The 22,014-nt window shown below is 39.9% G+C and overlaps 1 protein-coding gene across 7 annotated transcripts in view; it reads right to left on the reverse strand.

Moving 5' to 3' along the window:
• Nucleotides 1–22,014, reverse strand: part of ST7 (suppression of tumorigenicity 7) — a 257,050-nt gene that overhangs the window by 143,068 nt on the left and 91,968 nt on the right. The window contains exon 1 of one of the 7 annotated variants that reach the window (XM_074315682.1): nucleotides 3,235–3,325. The exons of the other annotated variants lie outside the window; for them this stretch is intronic. Coding sequence (XP_074171783.1) covers nucleotides 3,235–3,310 — 76 coding nt within the window. The 5' untranslated portion in view covers nucleotides 3,311–3,325. Of the gene's footprint in view, nucleotides 1–3,234; nucleotides 3,326–22,014 lie in introns of those variants that run through there. 7 annotated transcript variants of the gene reach the window in all.

Consider the following 22,014-nt stretch of genomic DNA (forward strand, 5'->3'; position numbering starts at 1 on the left):
TCTGATCTTGCAGAACTGAAACTCTATAGCCATTAAACCACAATTCCCAGCCCCGGGCAGCTACCCTGAGAATATCTTTAGCAAGTGATGATTCACAAAACACACTTTGGAAAGGCTGCTTGATCCCTGATAGTTCACCCCTCATTTTACAGATGACAAAATGGGCCTGGAGACGTGAATGTGTCCCGTGTCCCAAGTTGCGAGTGAGCCAGGCCTAGAGACAGACTGCTGGACTTCCGGTCAGACCACTTCTCACAGCACCAGGAGCAACAGCTGAAGTGCACCACTCGTCACCCAAGTTCTACCCCTACAGGCTCTGAAAAGACCTGGCACCATCCAGGTGGACTTCACGGTCAAGGACTGTTAGCTAAAAGGATTTTCCCCAAGGTCATACCAAGTCCACAATTCTCCAAACTGGGGTGCACATAACATCAGGAAGCCCCAATTTAAACATGCCATATCTTCCGCGAGCATCAATTTTACTTGATGACTAACTGATAAATTAAATATTTTCACATTCAAGTAATCATGGATACGCCGCAAGGCAGGCTGCAAGATGAACAGCACTTACAAGGACTTTCAGAGGGTCCTCTTTCAGCAGGAGCTCCTCTGGCCTACGGGCATCCTTTCTCATCCGTCTCTAGGCCTTCAGCACTGCACGGAGGAGAGCCTACATCTACAGCAGGACCTGGGCCCAGCTCAGGAGGGGTGCCCTGGGAACCTATGAACCAAACTGTACCTCCACGTGCACGCTGAAGGCTCACGACCACTCTGGCACCTGTCTCAGTGACCATCCTCCAGGTTCAAGTTGAGTCGTCCAGTAATAACAACCAACCAGAAGAACACCAAAAGGAGCAACATTGTCTACTGCTAGACATCAGGTGTAGGATGGAATGGGGAAGTTGGGAGCAGAAGAGAAGGGCTGAATTACATCAAGCTCCTACTCGGAAGGTCCCTTGTGGGGCGGCATCTACATTCCAGTAGCTACTTCTTCTTTCTGCAAATTCTAAATCCATGAAACTTAAAATACTGTATGCCCATTGATCTTTGCGATGTGTTTATTAAAATTCAATTATATCTAACCACATTGTAAGAGTGAAAATGAAAAATGTTTTCCCTTGTCTTCTGAAAATTATCCAAAGACAGAGGCACAACCTTTTAAAAAGAATTCTGCAGAAGCAGGAAGGATAAGCTCCTCTCCGTTTGGATCTCTAAGTCTTTAGCTTTCATCCATTTGCTACTGCCAACATTCTAAGCTTTAGAAATTACTGGCAGATTTTCGAAAGTAAAATATGTAGTGATAATTTGCTTGTCTTTAGCTGTGCCTAAACAACTGGCTTGCAGCAGCTGGCAAACAAAGAGTGAAATGCAGCAGAGGGAAGCCAGACACCTCTGTGACCAGCATCACATGCCAGGGAAGGAGGCTTCAGTGCCACTTGGTGTTTCCTTGTTACCTACCAAAAAAGGTCTTTAAGACCCCTCATCAGAATCTGCATCAGCACGTTAATCCTGGCACTGGGTTTTGGGTCTTCATTCTTCCCCCAGCTGCTCTCTGCCTTACATCCCCTAAAATCATGGTTCCCCATGCCAAAGTGAAAGGCAAAATGGTACATCACTCAAAGAAACAAAAAGCAAGCGCCACATAAGGTGGGAGGCATGTGCCATGAACACTAATGTAACCCGAGCAATAATAACCACTGCAGTGAGAGCTGGCACACGTCAGTTCCTGACACACAGAAGACGCTGCCGTTCGCCTTGCTGAAGGGGAGGGAGCGCCACTGGAATTGCCCAGTGGAGGCCTTCATTTTTCTAAGTGACTGAGTAACAGCTCTGGATTCCCAGCTCCCCAGGACAGGCAGTTATTTCCAAGAGCATTGCTAAATTCTCCAGACAAATTTGAATTCACACTAATTGAAGATACATGACATACTGAGTGGTGGTGGTGGTAAAGCGGGAAAACATAGGATGAAACAGTTTGTGAGGAAGTTAAAATCATTCTTAGCAGTTGCTGGTTAATTTATACACAACCTACTCGAACAATGTATCACTAAGTGGGATAAAATAATAATAGTAATGAAAACAATCCAGCACTGGATTAGAGCCACCATCCACCCTGAAAAACAGAAAGGAAATGCTTTTTATAAAAGGAAGAAGAAAGGAAAGGTATTCACCATGCTTAAAAAGTACATTTATGGTGGAAATAGTAATTAACTTAAATGAAACCACTGTCCTAAACTGTGAACCCTACAATAATATTGCCTTTCACTTTTTACAGCATAAATGAGATTTCCAAAGAGGCTTAAACCATCAGACTTGCTAAATGTTTCTATACAGATCTAAAAACCAAACAAAACTACTAATCGTAAGCATGAAATTGAAAATAAAGCAGCTTTACCAGCTTCAAAAAAAATACAACATATAAGATGTGATCACAAAATACAGTGAATGTTTAAATAAAAAAAATTATTACAGTAAAAGACACATTGCCATTAATCCCCCTCAAAATACTTGCTAACACAGTTGAGGAAAAGCACTAGAAAGGTAATACCTGAATTACCTGTCACGGGACTGACAGCTGCTCTAGGACCAGACTTTAATGAGGTGCCTCTGAATCCTCTTCCCAACTAGGTCTCCCCTTTTAGACTCGCTCAGTTTTAGCAATAATCCTGCTAAGTAGGTTTAACCCGAATCCCTCACCCTCAATATCTGGCCAAGTGACAGCTGACCACCGTGGTCTGCCTTCAGCAAGAATCCTGTTAGGTCAGTATAGCAAAAACTTGCGCTACCCTCTTAGGAATTTTCCACCTGCTGAGTTCCTCCCTCAATGCTCACCCCTGCTCCTTGGCTACAAACCCCCACTTTTCTTTGTACTCAGAATTGAGCCCAGTTCTATACTGAGGTCTCTTTCTCCCTGTTGCAACAGTCCTGAATAAAACATATTTTACTGCTCTAACATCTGGCCAGCTCTGGTTTTAGTCGTTGCGCCACTCTGGAAAACAGTCTGGCATTTCTTCATGTTAAACATAGAGTTACCACAAGTCTCCTGTGAGAATTGAAGAAAATACGTCCTCATAAAAACTTATATATAAATGTTCATAGCAGTATCACTCCATAAGGCCAGAAGGAAGAAACAAATGATGAGTGGATAATACACTGTGCTATATCCATGCAACAGAACTACACTCAGCAATAGAAAGGAATGCAGCACTGATATATGCCCCGACATACAGGTACCTTGAAAATAAAATACTGTGCAAAATGAAAGAAGCCAGTCACAAAAGTCTAAAGTCCGTATGTTGCATGATTCCATTTATGTGGACCTTCCAGAATAGGAGACTCCATAGAGGCAGAAAGTAGATCAGCGGTCTCCAGGGTTGGGGAGACGTGGAAACGGGAAGTGCCTGCTAATGGGCACAGAGTTTCTTCTGGGGGTGACGTAAACGTTCTAAAATTAGAGAATGATGATGGTTGCGGAACTCTAAAAGCCACTGAATTGTATACTTTAAAAGGGTAGACTTTACTGTATGTGAATTGTATTTCAGTAAAGCTGTTATAAAAAAACAAGTCATTGCCACCAGTGCATTTGTTCAATGTGTATTTGTTGAGGGTATACTATGTGCCGGGCACTGGGAATAAAGCAATATAGAGACATGGTTCCCGCCCTCCCAGTTTTCAGTCTTGTGCAGGAAGCCTGGGTTTAAATCCTTGTCCATGGTTTACTGTAATCTGTGAAAGTATCTTACTTTCTCATCTACAAACAGGATTAGAGGTGGTACTCAGTGAATGACAGATAGGAAGGACTCCCTAATTGTTAGTTATTGTTATTAATTGAATATAAAGGCAAATTTTAAATGCCAGGAGAGAGAAAGAAAACAAATAAAACAGGAAAGCTTAGACTGGGAGGTTGGAGAAAGTATCAGGAAATGACATTTGGACCGAAACCTAAAAGATCGATCGATTGAAGGTAGTCAGTAAATTTAAAGAACTGTAGACAAAGGAAAGTGCAAGTGCAAAGGTCTGGAGGCAAGGAAGGGTGTGAAGTGCGCTAGGAACTATGTCACATGGTCAGGGGACACTGAACAGTGAGGGAAAGATAAGCAGGAGCCAGACGTGCTGGGCCCTATAGTCCAAAATAAGCATTTCGGACTTTATTTTAAGTACAATGGAAAATCACTGAAGGCTTTTAAGCAGGATGACATGATCCAAACTATATTTCAGAACTCACTGGCTGCTGTGAGGGGGAGAACATGCAGTGAGCAGGCCACTGCTGTGCTCCGGGCAGAGATCATGGAAGCTGGATTCCACTGTGGTTGACACCCCATCATTTCGACTGGGCTGAGGCAGAATCCTTCCTTTCTGTTCTACAAACGCAGCCTGCACTGGACAGAACACAGAAGGGAGAGTGACAGGATGCAAAACGGAGTGCACTGCGACGGGCTTGCGTCAAAAGCCCTGAGATTCCTAGCTCCACCCCCAACAGGCATGAAATCTTGGCCAATGCTTCCTCCTGGAGTGTGGGTTCCTTATCGGTATAATCAGACTAAGAGCTCTATCTCACAGGATGCCTCCAGGATTAACAGACTTCATGCAAGTGAAAGTGCCTGCAGAGTATCAAGCAGTGTGCTCTGGGTTTTTGCTAGTTAGTTTCAGAGCTACGTATCCACAATGAAAACAAAATACAGACTGTGATTATTTGTTCCTCTTTAAAGCCAAGTTGTTTTTTGTGTTGTTTTGTGTTAATGACCATGTAGTAAGCTTCTTAAATATACTCCAGTCCGCAGAGCACACAGCAGGGATCCACTGACTTCTGTTCCAGGGCACGGACTTGCTGGGAAACCCTTACAGCTGTGGCAGATCCAAGTCCTCTCCCAGAGACGCCTCCCTGCGAAGCAAGTGGTATTTAAAGGAAGCTTTTCCCCACATAATGATCAGCACTCACACTGCTCACAAAGTGATAAAGTGATACCCCCCAGGTCGACTACCCCTCAGACTCTACACAGCTGTTCCACTACCATTCATGCTTCACATGCCGTGATATATACATATTAATTATAGCTGACGTTCAATATTATTTTATATCGATTTCAGGTGTACAGTGCAGTGGTTAGGCATTTATATAATCTATGAAGTGATACCCCCGATAAATCCAGTGCCCATCTAGCACCCTACATAGTCTTCACAACATTATTGATTACATTCTCTGTACAGTCTTTCCCATCCCTGTGACTATTTTGTTTTGTAACTACTAATTTGTACTTTGTAATCCCCTCACCTTCTCCCCCATCTCCCCTCCCATCTAGCAACCATCAGTTTTTTCTCTGTGTCTATGAATCCGTTTTGTTTGCTCATTTTTTCTGTTCTCACATATAAGTGAGATAATGTGGTATTTGTCTTTCTCAGTCTGATTTATTTCACTTAGTGCAATATCCTCTAGGTTCATCCATGTTGTTGTAAATGGTAAGATTTTATTTTTTTATGGCAGAGTAATAGTCCATTGTGTAAATGGACCACAATGTCTTTAACCAGTCGTATATTCATGGGCATTTTGGTTGTTTCTGTATCTTGGCTATTGGGCATAGCGCTGCAAAAATAAATTATTCAAAAAAAAAGTTGAAATTATAAACATCTTAGAAGAAAACATAAAGGAAAAGCTTCATGATGTTGAATTTGGCAATGATTTCATGGATACCAAAGCACAGGCAACAAAAGAAAATATAGATCGATTTGACTTCATCAAAATCAGTAACCTTTGTGCATCAAAGGACACTATCAAGAAAGCAAAAAGACATCTTGCAGAATGGGAGAAAATATCTGCAAATCACATATCTGATAAGGGGTTAATATCTAATATATATAAAGAACTCTTACAACTCAACAAACAACAAAAACAAACAACCCAATTCAAAAATGGGCAAAGGGGTGGCCAGATGGCTCAGGTGGTTAGAGCGTGAGCTCTATGCAACAGGGTTGCTGGTTCGATTCCCCATGGACCAGCGAGCTGCGCCCTCCGCAACTAGAATGAAGTCAATGAGCTGCCGCTGTGCTCCCAGATGGCTCAGTTGGTTGGAGCGCGAGTTCTCAACCATAAGATTGACAATTCGACTCCTGCAAGGGATGGTGGGCTGCGCCCCCAGCAACTAACAACTGCAACTGGACCTGGAGCTGAGCTGCGCCCTCCACAACTAAGATTGAAAGGACAACTTGACTTGGATGGAGCTGGTGAGTCCTGGGAAAAACACACTATACTGTTCCCCAATAAAAAGTCCTGGAAATACAAATACACAGTGTTCCCCAATAAAGTCCTATTCCCCTTCCCCAATAAAATCTTAAAAAAAAAAAAAAAAGTGGGAAAAGGGCTTGAATAGACATTTCTCCAAAGAAGATATATACAGATGGCTAACAAGCATAGGAAAAGATGCTCAACAATCATTAGCTATTAGGGAAATTCAAATCAAAACCGCAATGAGATAACACTTCACACCTACTGTACTTACTAGGATGGCTATAATAATTTTTTTAAAACAGAAAAAAAAAATGTTGTTGAAGATACAGAGAAATTGGAACCCTCATCGTTTGCTGGTGGGAATGTAAAATGATGCAGCTGTTTTGGAAAACAGTTTGGTGGTTCCTCAAAAAGTTACTTAGAATTATCATATGATCTAGCAATTTCACTCCTAGGTATATATCCAGAATAAATAAAAGCAGGGATTTGAACAGATATTTGTACACCAATGTTCATAGCAGCATTACTCACAATAGCCAAAAAGATGGAAGCAATCCAAGTGTCCATTGATAGATAAATGGATAAACAAAATGTGCTACATACACATTTTGTTTGTATTGTTGAACTATTATTCAACAATAAAAAGAAATGAAAATTTATCTATGCTATAACTTGAATGGACCTTGAAAACATGCTAAGTGAAATAAGCCAGACACAGAAGGACAAATATTAGATGATCCCACTTATATGATGTACCTAGAATAGTCAAATTCATAGAGACGGAAAGTAGGATAGATATACCAGGGTTGGGGGCAAGTTACTGTTTAATGGGTTACAGAATTCTGTTGGAGATGACGGAAAAGCTGTGGGTATATATAGTGTAATGGTTACACAACATTGTGAATATATTTAATGCCGCTGAATTGTACATTTGCAGGTGGTTAAAATGGTAAATTTTATGTCATATATATTTGCCATAATTTTAAAAATTAGGTTGTGCCAATGTTTGCACTACCCTGAGTAGACTACAACTATTGAATTGTACAATTTATATGGGTAAATTATATGGTATGAACATTATATCTAAACAAAGCTGTTAACAATAAAAAAGGAAAAAAAATTCAAGGAAAGCTTTTCCCTAAAGAAGCCCAGGCCAGGAAATGTACTGACCTAGAGAAATGCAGTAAACATTTTGCTATAAAACAGGTTTATGAAGCAACCAATATGAAGATTGATTTTTAGAAGGTATTCTGACAAAGTTCATGACAAAATTATCCTGTTTATATGTTTAAACTTCTGCAGAAACTTATAAATTATACTCAGCTTCTACCTGCAAAACACACTGGTCTTGCACTGGTGAAGACCCCGCACACGTCAGAGGCAGCACCTTTTCTGAAGAGTATTTGTCGATAGAGGTCACTTGGGACCTTTCTCAAGTTAATTAAATGGTTGTGAAAAAAACAAATTCTTCTGAGACTTTTCTGCAAGCCCCTGACAGAAGCCTATAGGGAAGTATTTTTTTAATTACCTTGATATTTCATTAATGTTTTTGCTGGTTTTTAATATTACATCACACTTCTTAAAATTTTTCTAAGAAAGCATTAATTAAAGGAAAAGCAAAGGGATAAGTGTTTATTTAGCAGTACGTTGAGTCAGATAAGGAGAAAGAAAACAAAACTTTGCCATATATATTGTCCTATAAATTTTTATCTTCAACAGAAAAAGGCAGACTTTGTTTTATGTCTTAATGAAATACATTAAAAAGCCAAAGGTAGCAAAACATCTTTAAATAAATGCCATATTATGTTGTCATAGCTATATTAATTATTGAATAAATATGAGGAAATCTATTTCCTTGAATAAGATTTAATGTTCTGAAAATTACTGTATTTCAAATCTTATACAGACACTGATACAGATTAATATAATTAATACCTGTTGGAAATTGCTATAAATGGCACACATTGGCATAAAATGATGTCCCCTGGGTAAAGGGGATATGAGAGGATAAGTACCACGGGTATTTTCCAAATTAGTTTGTGGTTTTCAAACTGAACTTCCTTTAAAGAAGCAAATACACTACGCTTCTATGGAAAAAAAAAGAAGATACCAATAAAGCAGCATATGGAATTATTTTATACAAATACAAACATAAAAATGTTTTTGGAAAAAAAATGTTTTTCCAAGGCCTCTCAACTGATAGAAAGTCAATGAATGAAAACAAATTTTTATCGCTCTGTCCTGGGCTTAAAGCAGAAAAAAAGAAAGAGAGAGAGAAAGAAAGAAAGGGAATCGAAACTGTATTTTATCAATTACATAAAATCATCAGAATATTATAAAAAGAACCTTATCACCTTAATTTTCTTTCTCATTTAATTCTGCCTAGGACCTCAAAAAAGAACTGACATTTAAAAACAAACAGAAAAAGCAAACACTTAAGGTTCTATTTCCAGTTAATTGTTATGTTGATTGTGATATTTTTCCATGTGCAGGGTAATGCCCTTATTATAGTCTGCTAAAAAAAAAATCAGTACCATAAAATATCATTAGATATAGATTAATGAGAGTCTCAGCAAAAATCAAAACCAAGGATTTCTTAACTGTCTCCATTCTATCTGCCTATGTGGGGGATTCAGGCACCAACAATTCTAACTGAACAGAGTGACAGAACTAACCCATTATTTTGGCTAGGAAAAAGACTAGGACAGTCCCAAGAAGCTGAGCATGCACCATTTCCTCTTTTGTCTCTCGTCCTGAAGTCTATCCAATGTTTGATGTACGGAGTACATAAACATTAACTTTTTTCCTACAAAGAACCTAAATTTAATTTAATTTACCTATGATTAACTAATGTAATTATATACTTTGAGGAGATCTCACAAATTTATTGTATCCTACAAAACTCAGCATATGTAAAATATGTTAATGTTCTAGAAAAGGAAAGAGAATAATTAAACACCTGAACTGAACTGCTATTGTTGTTTAGCATTCTAACAGAAGGCTAAGTCACTGAAATAAATTCCACAGATTACTATGACAGTATTACTGAATTTCATACCACAACGAGGACAAGATAAACAAACTGTCACCGTAACTAACCAATACCGAGTTCTGATCTCCATGGCAGCACATGCGCGACCAGAATGAGCTCTGTGCGTGGAGGTTCAAGGTATAGGAGAGGGTCCTCGTTGGCAGGATTACCCAGCACCTGCTACAGGCTGCCCTGCATCTGCCTAAAACCCACATGCTGCAGCCCTCGCCCCGCCGTCATGGTATCTGGAGACGGAGCTTTTGGGAGTGAATTCGGTTTAGCTGAGGTCGTGAGCGGAGCCTTCCTGACGAGATTAGCGCCCTTATCGGGAGAGACATCAGACGGCATTGTCTCTCCTTCTACCATGTGAGCTAGAAGGCAACTGGCTCCAAGCCAGGAAGCAAGCAGTCAGCAGGGAAGCAAATAGCTGGCATTTTGATCTGGTATTCCAGCCTCCAGAACCGTGACAAATAATTGTCTGTAGTTTAAGCCACCCGTCCATGGTATTTTGCTATGGCTGCTGAGATGACTAATACTCTGTCAAATCAGTGACAAACAAGGCACCATTTTGATTGGAGGACAAACCAGAAATATGATAGGAAAATGTGCTTGGACTCTTAAGCTTTATCCTACATGTTAGTTTTCCAAGTGACAACTAGTACAACTATTATTTCTTTTTCTAGCATAGCAACGACTGCATATTTCCTTTCAATGTCAGTGTCACCCTTCAGTACCCTCTGATGCATAATCCTCCACCTCTGCTTTGCCTGGAGTCCAGGCTGCCATTTACAGCACAACTTCAACTTACATTCTTCCTCTGTACCAGTACAGAACTAAAATTGAAACACCGACTAATGTCTGAAAAGCAGAGCACTTACATCTGTTTTTTCTTATCACTAAATCTGGGATTCAGATCATTTACATAAGTTGTTCTTTGGAAATCTAAGTATTTTACATGATAAATGATTCGCATAAAATTACTTGTAAAAAGCATCATAAGTTATTTCTACTACCCCCACTCCCCCTCCACACACACACACACACACGTAGAGAATAAAGTTCAAATAAATTTTAGCAAGCTGGCCAGTGAATGGCCAGGCTAAGGGACTTGAATCTTGTGAAAGCTGCCTTCCCTGCTTCCCCTGTTGGTGAAGGAGTCTTTAGGGCCAAGTTGCATACCTTGGACACTTAGGAAAGATGACAAATGGCCCGTCTGTCTGATTCCCTACCACCCATTCACCTCAGAAACCTGAAAGTCCATGTTCTAGAATTTCAATTCCATGATGCGTACAACAAACTTTACAAGGGCAAGAATAGATTTCTTTTCCTATTTATTTATGGGAAATTACATTACATTAAGCATTACCTTAATTATTTTAAAATATCCTGTAAATTGTTGTTGACATAAGAACGTCCAAACCTGTAGAAAAATTTTGTAAGAGTTTATTATAGTTTATTTGAGCTAAACAGGACAAATCTGGAAGCAAGATCTCAACAGATTAAAAAAATGCTTCCCAGAATGAGTTTGCAGTTTCTTTTATACATTTGGAAGTAGGAGGGAACGTAAGGAAGAGTACAAGAAAGCAGGAGATAGCAAGGTGGAGAAATCTCCATGATTGGATTACAGGATAGTTGAAAAGATTATGTGCTTTACTCAGGGTAGTTAGCTTCTGAGAGGTCTGAAAAAGATGCATTTCAAAGGTGTGTCAACCTAGATGCACAAAAACAATGGACAAGCTTGCTTAACGCAAAGATAAAGCTTTCATAGCCCTGGGCCCAACAAGACCTGCCCAGATAGGGACTTAGGATCCATCACCCTGTGAGGTTACTTTCGGTTAGATTTACTACACAGCCTGTTTTTGGTCCACACTATCATTTTAATAGAATTACTTTCACCATTGCCTATTAGCTTTCACACACACACTTACTATCCTTGAAACCATATTGTGGGTTCTATTCTATTTAACATTACACCTTACATGTACTGCCCAAGTATTTATTCTTCATACTTTCCATTGTAATGACTTGAGGAGATTCTGTCATGTTGATGTAGCATCGATAATATACCAGCTCCCCTTTGATAAACATTGAGGTTATTTCCTACTACGAAAACAACAGGGTCTGATCATGGTGTGCACGCACATTTCCTTGGGATAGGCTCCTTAGGGATGGAATTTCTAGGCCAAAGGGTTTCAGCAATTTTTTTCTTTTTCCTATGGTTTGCCTTCCCCCCTCCCCAGAGACTGTGCAAATTTTACTGCAAATTTGCCAACATGAGATGTTCTCCTTTGTGATAAAAGGAGGATTACTTCAATAATTATAAAATGATATCTATGTGCTATAAATTTGAACAAGACCTTTGATCATGAATTCTGATCAACATTTTTTCATGTTCACTTACTAATTGTATTTCCCTTTGTGTAAATTATCTGTTTTGTCCATTCGCCTATGAAAGTCTCACTGTTTGGGGGATAAACATGAACAAGCAATTTATACATAATTCTTTTTCAGTCATGTTAGTGCAAATCTATTTTCCCACCTTCTGTGTTTCCCCAAAAATAAGACCTAGCCGAACCACCAGCTCTATGCATCTTTTGGAGCAAAAATTAATATAAGACCTGGTATTATATTATATTGCATTATACCTGGTCTTATATTAAAATAAGACCAGGTCTTACATTAATTTTTGCTCCAAAAGACGCATTAGAGCTGATGGTCTGGCTAGGTCTTATGTTTTGGGAAACACAGTTGCTACTGTCCTTTTACTAACTTATTGAGCAAATATTTTAAATATTTTTCAAATCTATCTTTTTATTTTTTTCTTAATCCTTTAAAATAGAAAAAGCTATCCTTTCACGGTACTATTATATATGCTATTCTATTTTCTTTTGGTCTTTCTAGAACATGATTTTTTTTTCATTAATTTCATTATTTCATCCAGTTCACTCATTTATTTCAAATTTATATTGACAGATAATAAAAGATATCGATGTAACTATTTTGTTAAAAACTGCTACACGGCTTCCAATACCACTGTAATCCCTCCTTTTTTGGAGAAAATATGTTTTATTATATTGTTTATATATTGTTGAATCTATTTCTAGACTCAAATATTGTTCCATAGATCTGTGTTTATACTTTTTAATCATTAGTACTCATTGCTCTGCTCTTTGGAAAGTTCCTTGGCAAGCTCTCATGTTTATTTTTCCGTTAGATTACCCTTCAAGTACCCCCCAAAATCCCAGAACGGTTTTGGCCGAAATGGTATTTCATGCATAAAGTAACTCTGAAAGGTAAGAGGTTGATTTATAAATTAAAACGCTGCACACATATAGAAAAAATGCTTTGGCTTTCTAATACTTGTTTTTAGTTCCTGTCAGGATGCAGAAGCATCTCGCCCATTTCTGAAGACTGCAGTTGTATAACAAGTTCCCTGTAATTCTCTTTCCATGTCCAGCCATTATTTAGTTCATAACATACTTGATGGCTCACCGTCTCTTCTAGCTGCAAAACACCTGGAAAGAAGCAAGGTTTTCTACTCAGCTGAAATCATGAAAGAGATAGAGGGAAATTAGTTCCAGTACTGTGATGGATGCGAAATTTCAAAACTAAATTTTAATACTTAAACAAATCCTGAAGATTAGTGGAAGGCTAAGGCCCAAGATCAGAAATAAATTAAAATATAACTAACAAATAGTTGGTACATAAGAATTTGATTCAGTATCAGGAGCACAATCCACAGTACTTCTGACCAGAGGTAACACTTCCATGAAATGAAGTATCTGAGGGATGACATCATTTGCAATTCCTGCCTACATCTATATATGTTTAAAATTGACAGGAATTTCATATATATACTTATATATGCCAGGAATACCACATACACACACACAAAAAAAAATTTTTGTCATGATTTGTGTTCAATCTACTAGCATGTGTTATACAGGCAAAAAAACATTTCTTGTCTTGAACCCTTTTTTTCTTATCCCTTTAAATAATAATCTATTCAAAAGCAGAAATTATATTTGCTATTTCTTTGATATCATCACACAGCAGTTGTACAAATATGGCCAATCAACTGACTTAAAAGCTGAGTTAAAATTTTTCTGTATTGTAATTTCTTATAAAATATGGGATAGATATAAAACTAGAATTTATAATTCTAAAGCATTTCTCTTTTTTGATATTTCACTTCCTCTTAGGAATTATGATACTAAATTTCAATACAATTAACCAAGAAACCAAATTTAGCCTTTGAGTAAAGAAGCACAATGTGCATTCATCAAAAAGCAGTCTGCATTAACAACCAATAGAAAAGATGTGCAACAACTGGTATAAAATAGAATATATTCTAAGTTTTCCACATTAACTGCTTTTTGTGCAAATTGACCATTACTTTCTGAAGGCAGATAAAGCTAAATAAAGTTGAACGTTTATGTTTTACTGGGGTATAAAAACAAAAAATACCATCTGCAAACTTTATGGGAAATAACTGCTCTTCTGCAAAAAAAAAAAAAAAAGACAGAAAATGTGTGACTGATTTCCCCACCTTATTTAGATAGATGATAACCTGACTGGCTAAAGAATGATCATTCTTAAAAAGCGAAGCAGATAGATGTGTTTCCAACCATTCAATATTCTTGATACTCTTGACACCCACTTGCAAATACAAGTACAATGATTAAAAATTAAAAAATAAAAACTTACGAAAAACAAGCTTGCTTTCCAATGGCAGCTTGTATAAACCCTGGACTCTGTGGCCCACACACAAGAAACAGCTGTTATCCCTAAGTCAGAGGAGTCAGGGGCACTGCCTCAAACCAACAGGGTTGTGCAAGCCATCCCACTCTGACAGGATTACTGCAGCCTCCAGACTCAACTCGAGAAATGATAACAGGACTGGAAAAAGAATCAGAAGGGATCTTGACTTTTAACCCTCTTCCTTTAGAGCACAAATTGTTGGTCCCAACAAGTGAAGTGACAGGCCAATATTCACATATACTACATGGTCACAAAACTCTTGACTCTTTTCTACTACATCACTGTCTTCTTTTCAAAAGTATTGTTAAGAGGAAAAATAAATCCCACTAAAGAAGTTCCTTGTGCTACGTATGTTCAAATTGATGATTTAGTATGGGTCTAAAATAACGCAATCACTAGTTGATGTTACAGGTCTCCAACAGGGCCAGTATTTGCTAGGTTTAGGCATTTGAGGCCAAGTCGTCCCGCACAGACATGTTAGTACATACCTCAGTCAATTTCCTATTAGGAGAAGTCCTAACTCAAAATATTACAACTCCCTAAGGCTTACTGCTTACTTTTTAAAAATTCATATCAAATCAACACTATGGAAACAGTATCAGTTTCATCTAAGACATAATGTTGAGCACTGTATGAAAAACAAAGAAGTGAAAGAAACAGTCCCTGATGTAACAAATTTAAAATTCCAGTTTTAATTTTCTCCTGGGCCATCCATCATTCATGGGTACAGTCACAAGAAAAGCACATTCAGACAGAATACGAAGAATGAATGTACATATGTCAAATCATTATGCTGTACACCTAAAACTCATACAATGTTATATGTCAATTATATATCAATCTAAAAATGAAAACATAACTAGAATGAGATAAACTAGATAGTGAAATACATGTTTCTGAAAAGCTTTAAATTGGCCACAATTTAAAATCATCGTATTTTAAATAGTCTACCTTTCAAATCACTACAGAAAATAAAACATAAGCAATCAATGAAAACGGAATCTACAGCTTTAGATCATCCACAAGCCGCACATAAGTATCCCCTCCATTTTCTTCATCCCAGACCCTGAGACATGGCTGAAATAGGCAGGAAACCTAGGACCTAGGACCCTGTAATACACCACCAGAATCCTCCCTCAGAGTGACTGAGAATCTCTTATACATACAAATCTCTTTCCAATTTACACTTTCTCCTATTTTATCTCATTTAATCTCATGTAACTCTGAGCAAGAAATATACTCTTCGGTAATGCACTGAAACCTGTTTTCACCTGGCACAAGTCAACATTCCATCTCACCTGGCTGGTTAAGTAGGAACAGTCCTACCGCCAATCAGAACAGAAAGAAGACTACCAGCAAGACGGAGACTGGAATTGACCGCAATGTGGACATCAACAGCCCGATGTTTTATCCGATAAACTCCCACCAGCCCACTGAGCCCATGGGGACGTAGGTAGGTAGGTAGGTAGGTAGGTAAGGTAGAGCATCATGTTTGGTGCCTGGGCCACTCAGTCACAATGACCTGAGTGCAAATCCCAGATCCAGCAACCGCGAGCTGCGTGATCTGTGACTCTTCATCCAATTTCTCTGCATCTTAGTTTCTTCACATACAAATTGGGGAATATTATGTACCTACATCTCGTGGGGGATTAAATCAATCAAACTGACTCCTTAATATAGTGAAGTCCTTTTTAGTAATTGAGCAATTAGAGGGTAAATGTCAACCACTATTATACATAATTATGATTATCACTATTAAACTGTCCAAATCCACATGATTAATGTGTGTCTAGGGTTCCTTTTATCACATCATCACTAATAACAATACCTAACATTCCTAACTCATCTGCTTCTCCTTGTACCTAGCCCACATTTCTTCATCTTTTAAAGGAGTTTCATGAGATGGATATGGTGTTAAAATCCAAAGTTACTTATGTGCTGCATTTCCCTGATATGTCCAGCAGTGAATTCCAGAGCAGTTAACATCTGTTCTAAATACTGGTTGTTTTAAACACAATGATTAATGTGCCAGGAAAACGCTCAAATAGAACTTCACAGGTGAAAGCATCTTTGCCATGAGACGTATTTGCCAAATTAGCAAAAAACCAAACCCAAAGCACAACATGGTACCCTGGCCTCAGCCACAGGACACTTATGATGGACCAAGTGGGATAAGGGAATGACCAAAGGCAAAATTCACGTATATTCTGTGTCCATGGTGTCTTTGTAGGAAGGAGAGAAGGGAAACACACCAAGAATAAATGCCACCTCCCAGGCACACTCCAAGCCAAGCTCTGCCCACCTCCCTGTTGAACATGGAGCCCGCATCCTCTTACATCACAGGCACAGTGGGAAGGCCAGTTCCTGAAGCCCAAGGGTTAGGACAGACTTGGACTGTGGCACCGTGGACTGAGGACCCAGCCGATAATTCCAGGAATGCACCAAGGCCAGCAGAAGAGATGCATGCCTCTGCTTCCCTGACTGCATTCTTTTGGTCATTTTATAAAAGTTTTAACAGACGCAGCTCACACCTAAAGGTGTGTGTGTGTGCACAGGTCCTAAGGTACAATATGTGGAGAGTACTCAATGTGCGGGGAAAGCTAGCTAAAGATCGAACTATGTAGAACACTGTTTTGGTACATGCTTCTCCCAAACCCTACAGAACAATCTATACTCCCTCCCATGTAGTCACTTCCCGCCAAGACTAAACGGGGGAGAGCTGTACCTGTCTTCCCATGATAGCCCCAATATCGAGACCAGTTCCTGGAACTCGGTAGGTAAACAGCTGTTCAGTGGATGGACAGCTGGAAGGCCTGCTGAGACGTGAGGGACTGTCGCAGACAAGGGCTGGGCTGAGGACAGACCAATGCCAATCTGGCGGCCCAAAGGAGGGCTGTACCTGCCTTTCCCTAGTTCCATCAGGCGTGGCAAGGCGAGATCCCAAGTGCCAGCTACAAATGGAAATGCAGAGAAGCTTCAAAGGACCGGGCATAGGACCAGTGGGTAACGGAGCTGGGGAGCTGAGCAAAAGGGCATCCACATTTAGCCTGGGTATCTCCCAGGGCACAGGGAGCCCTGCGGGAGCACAGCCCAGGAGACATGGCTTTTGCTGCTGTTACGCTGCATGTGCCCCAGTCATTCTTCCAAAGCTGCCTGGAGAGGACACAGCTTTCACAAACTCTCCGGTTTGGGTAGAAGATTGCTGCTCTGGTTAAAACACTGTGTTCTGCAAAAATTATCTGATGCTTCTTAAGTGAAAAATTCTCTACAAAGAACAGCAAATAATCTAAATGCTAAACAACAGGAAAATGATGAGATGTTCCATGCCCGAAAATAGTACATACCATATAAAATGTCATCTTGAATAACAGTTAATAAGATATAGAAGAGTCACATCAGAATGTTAAGTGGAAAAAATGGGAGAATACAAAACTGCATATAGGTGAAGCGTTACACTGATTAGACTTTTAAAAGGTGAAGAAAATATTACTTTTCATTATTAGGATTACAGGTGATTGTATAACTTTCTATACTTTCCAAGTTATCTACAATAAAGATATTTTATTTTATAACAAGAAAGGTCATTTATTATTAAAAGAATTAAGGACATAGGAGGGAAATTACCATATTTTGCCATGTATAATGCACACCTTTTGCCCAAATTTGTGAGGGAAGAATAAGGATGGACATCACACCTCCTTATTTCCCTCCCAAATTTGGGCAAAAAAGTATATCTATATAATTGTTTTTAATTCTTTTACTTATGCTTATGAGTTAAAAGCGTAACTCTAGAAATCAATAACGATATCCGTATGTAAAATAATACCCTGGAATACGATAATCGGTTTTGTTGAACTTACGATGAACTTGCAACGAACACAATTTCAGCCAACGATTCAAGGAAATGAAACAAAGAGCAACGCGTTGTTGTCCACCGAGTAAGTGACTCTGCCTTGATAAGACAGGAGACGCCGACTTTGTTACCACAGGGTGAACAGCGCGACATTTCTCTTCCTACACTTTAGGCGGTAGCAAGCACTCTAGCTGATATTATTACAAACATTAGTGGAAAATTACAATGAAAGATTTGTTCCCTGAAAGTTTGGGCCAAAAACGTGGGTGCACATTATACACGGCAAAATACGGTACTTTCCTGAAGAAGTAACTGCTACTGTCAGACTGAAGGTTACAGAGCTCTACCTCCAAAGCCCTTTCTGGTGGTATGCATAGAAAAGAAACAGCTGAAAGCAAAACATACCAATCAACCTGTTAGTTTCCTATAAGCAGGGTGCAGGTGTTAGTACAACAGGTGCTGGAAAAAAGGTAGCATTTATAGTTAAATTACACACCTACAAACAGGAGAGTGATCCTGGGTAAAATTTCATTATGGCCCTTTCAATTGTGCCATACTAATCAGTGATGGCATCTTTTTTGTTTTAAATCTTCCCTTTTGTATCTGCCCTGTGAAATATTCTGGAAACCAGATCAGAATCACAAGACCTTGGACACTAGCACTTTGACTTGAGAACACTGCATCAATCATTGATGACACAGAGGCAGCACTGTGTTCAAAGAGTCCACAGCAGATAAAAACCTTTAATTTTGGCAAAAAGCAAGAGAATGGGAAGAAACACATGGGGGTGGCTAGACTCTGCTAAGGGTTGCCAACCTTCATATTTCCTCTGGCCTTTGCGTCTGTCCTTCTCTATTTCCTTCGGATCCTCTCCTACGCAGGTTAACGGCACTCCCATCCTCTCAGTGCCTCAAGCTAGAAACTAGGGAGGCCGTCTTGACTTCTCCATCCTTCACGCTCCACACCCATCCAAGAGTCCCATTAGTTCTACCCTCCACGTACGTCCTGAAGATCTCTCCACCAGTGGCCACCGTCACCTCTCACCTGCCAGGGCAGCCTCCTACTGGTCTCCCACTTCCACGCGTGCTGCATCCACCATGGCAGCCATTCTGGCCTCTTTTCTGAACTGGCAGGCCCAGCTCTTTCCCATCAGGCCTCAGCCCCTCCCAGCCTGCAACGCTCTTCTTCCCACAGCTGATGGCCTGGGGTCCTGTACGTTACCTCAAGTCCTCAGAGAGCCTTTCTCTGACACGGTGTCTGCTGGAAAATTCCAGTTATCCTCCATCTCTGCACCCTGTTGGGTAAATACTGATGTGCTACATATTTATTTGATGCCAGCTTTATTCATTAAACTATAAACTACACGAGGGCAGGAACCGTTTCCAACTTGTTCACTGTTGGATCTCTAGCAACTAAACCCACAGTGTTTCAATGATTGAAGAATACTTTCTTTTATCTGTAATTTGTGGTATTTCTACAGGGATGCAACAGCTCCAGGGGAACAGGGAAAATAAATCTGACTTCCTAGCTGACTGTTTAAGGTATTGTTTACTTCTGTATTTGTTTTCTCAGCATGCCCTCAAAGGCCAATTTCAAGAATAAACATTTGGCATGGAGACTTATAAGCATGGAAAACATCCCCAGCTTCCAAACACCTGGTATTAAGCTGGCTAACCTACCCTCAGACGTCACAGACTTCACATTACATCCTTTTAATCCAAATACTTTAATTACTGCCAGCCTAAGAAGTTTTCTGACAATGCAGAGTATAAAATGCCAACAGTAAATCAATGTAAAATCATATTGCCGCTGGCATGCACATTTGCATGGTTTTAAAATTTTCATAGAGGACACTTTAAACATCATTCTACCACATGGACTCCATATGACAGGGTCCATCACAGACTCTGGGCAAGCTTTACTTCTTGCGACCCAATGCTCTCCTCGGCACAACCTCTCCCTAACACATCTCATAAACAACAGTAAGACTGTCACATGCTGTAATTAAATTGTTCTGATGAAACACACAATTCTCAGGTCCCAACTGTTTCCCCTGCAATAATGGCTATTTCTAAACCTTCTACACTTAAGTGTTTAAAAAATTCAACTTATCATTTTAAGTGATGGCTCTATGTGGAAAATAAAAGATAAGTGTCAGAAATAAATCTGAAATAAATCAGAAAAAAGACAAGTGTCAGAAATAAATGAAGGTACGTAAAGAACAAGTGGCTTACTTTTTTTAATGACCAAAGTCCTTAGTTCAGTGTTTTGCTCAATCTATTGAATGTAATTTAAATTTATGACAGTGTAATAAAAATATTAACTCCTCCACAAAGCTTTGTTGTAATTATATCTATTTATTTAGTCCTTAATCTATGGCAATCTCTTTGTATTCAGTGTCATTAAATCCTCCCAGCAGCACTTAGGCAGGCACCACCGTTACCTCCCATTTCATAGATCAGGGAGGTTCAGAGAGATAAGTAACGTGGCAGGTTAAGCCTGAAGTAAGAGGCAGAGCTGGCTGTGACACCTATACTCCATGCACCTAATAAGTGCCCTACAGCAATGAATATAGGAATAAACGCTTCAGCCACAGAGCATTTCTGAGGTGCCTTCTAGACTTAGATTATAACTGCCATTCTTTAGTTTTTAAATTCAAAATTTCCAGGTGTTTCCATTACCAAGTATAGCTCATGTCTCTATTAAGTGACCGAAGACAAACATTTTCTTACTGTATGGTATATTCTAGGCCCTGTCTAGATTTTGGTAAAAGAAGAACAGAAGAAAGCTCCATTCCTGGGGGCTAACTAGAACGTAGTGGAATGGACAGGTAATTACCACCTGAGAGGTGGCATTCTGGGAGCAGTGTACGGTGATCAACTACCTCCCCAAGAGAAGTCAAAAGGCTTCATGGAGGAAGGCACATGATTCCCAGAATAAGCAGACATTCCCAGACAGAAAAGAGAAGAAAAAGTGTTCCGTTAATGGAAAACATTTTGCAGAGGTGCCAAACGACCAGCATATGGCCTGTTAGGTAAAAAGCAAGACTTTAAGGAGAAGTGGAAGGTGGCAGTACCGCAGAGGAAAGAGGAAAAGGAAGGCTCACCCCACAGGTGATGGGGACCTGCTAGGGAGGCAGTGTGCCGTGGGAAAAGCACAGACAGACAGACAGACAGACATGGCTTTCACTCTTCCTTGTGTCGCTTATTGGGGAGCTGGTTTTCAGTAGGGCGGATAACATCCCTGAACCAGTTTCCTGCAAAACACAGGTAACATCCCTCATGGGGTTGTTGTTGGGTGTAAATGAATGCATTCTATCCATCTGGCTGCAACATCTGATACAGAGCAACTGCTGAACACACGCTGGCTCCTTTCACCACTGGGAATTCAACTTCTCTAGCTCTTGATTTCCCTTTAACTAGAAGGTAAAAGTCCTGAAAGAGTAGTATAAATTAAAAGCTGGAGAACCGAGGACCCCTCACTGTATCCCTCACTCTTAGCAGAGCTTGACACAGGTTCGTGAATAAATTCCTTTATCCCACAGATTTTATTGATCACCAACAATGTGCCCGGCCTTGACATCATTGCTAGACATACAAAACAAACCCAGAAACCAACCAAGAAAAAAAAAATTGCTGCCTTTATGGAGCTTTCAGTCGGGGGTGGAAACTCAATGGTGGGTGAAGTAGACAATACGCATTAATAAGTAAATTGTGTAATCTATTAGCAGGCAATAAGTGGAATGGAGGAAATTTAAACAGGGCAAAGGGAGATGGAGATGTGCCAGCAAGTGGGGGGGCTGAGCCAGGCCTCACTGACAAGGTACCATGTGCTCAGATTGCAGGAAGTGAGGCAGTGAGCCACGCACAGACCTGCAGAAGACCCTTCCAAGAGGGAACATGAAGTGCAGAGACTCTACGGCAGCTGTGTACCTAGTGTGGCAAAGGAACAGCAAGAAGGCCCAGAGTGGGTCAGCCAGGGAGCGGGACCACGGCGGCTCAAGGAGGGAACGGGGCCAGGTCCTGTCTATACTTAACACTGAGGGTGAAGGAAAGCCCCTGAAGGGTGTGAGCACGAGAGTGCGACATCGTACTGAAGTCTGCAAAGGCTCTCTCTAGCCGACGTGTGTAGATGAGGCTTATCTGG

The sequence above is a fragment of the Rhinolophus sinicus genome, linkage group LG11 (assembly GCF_036562045.2).
Source record: "Rhinolophus sinicus isolate RSC01 linkage group LG11, ASM3656204v1, whole genome shotgun sequence".
NCBI classification, from domain to species: domain Eukaryota; kingdom Metazoa; phylum Chordata; class Mammalia; order Chiroptera; family Rhinolophidae; genus Rhinolophus; species Rhinolophus sinicus.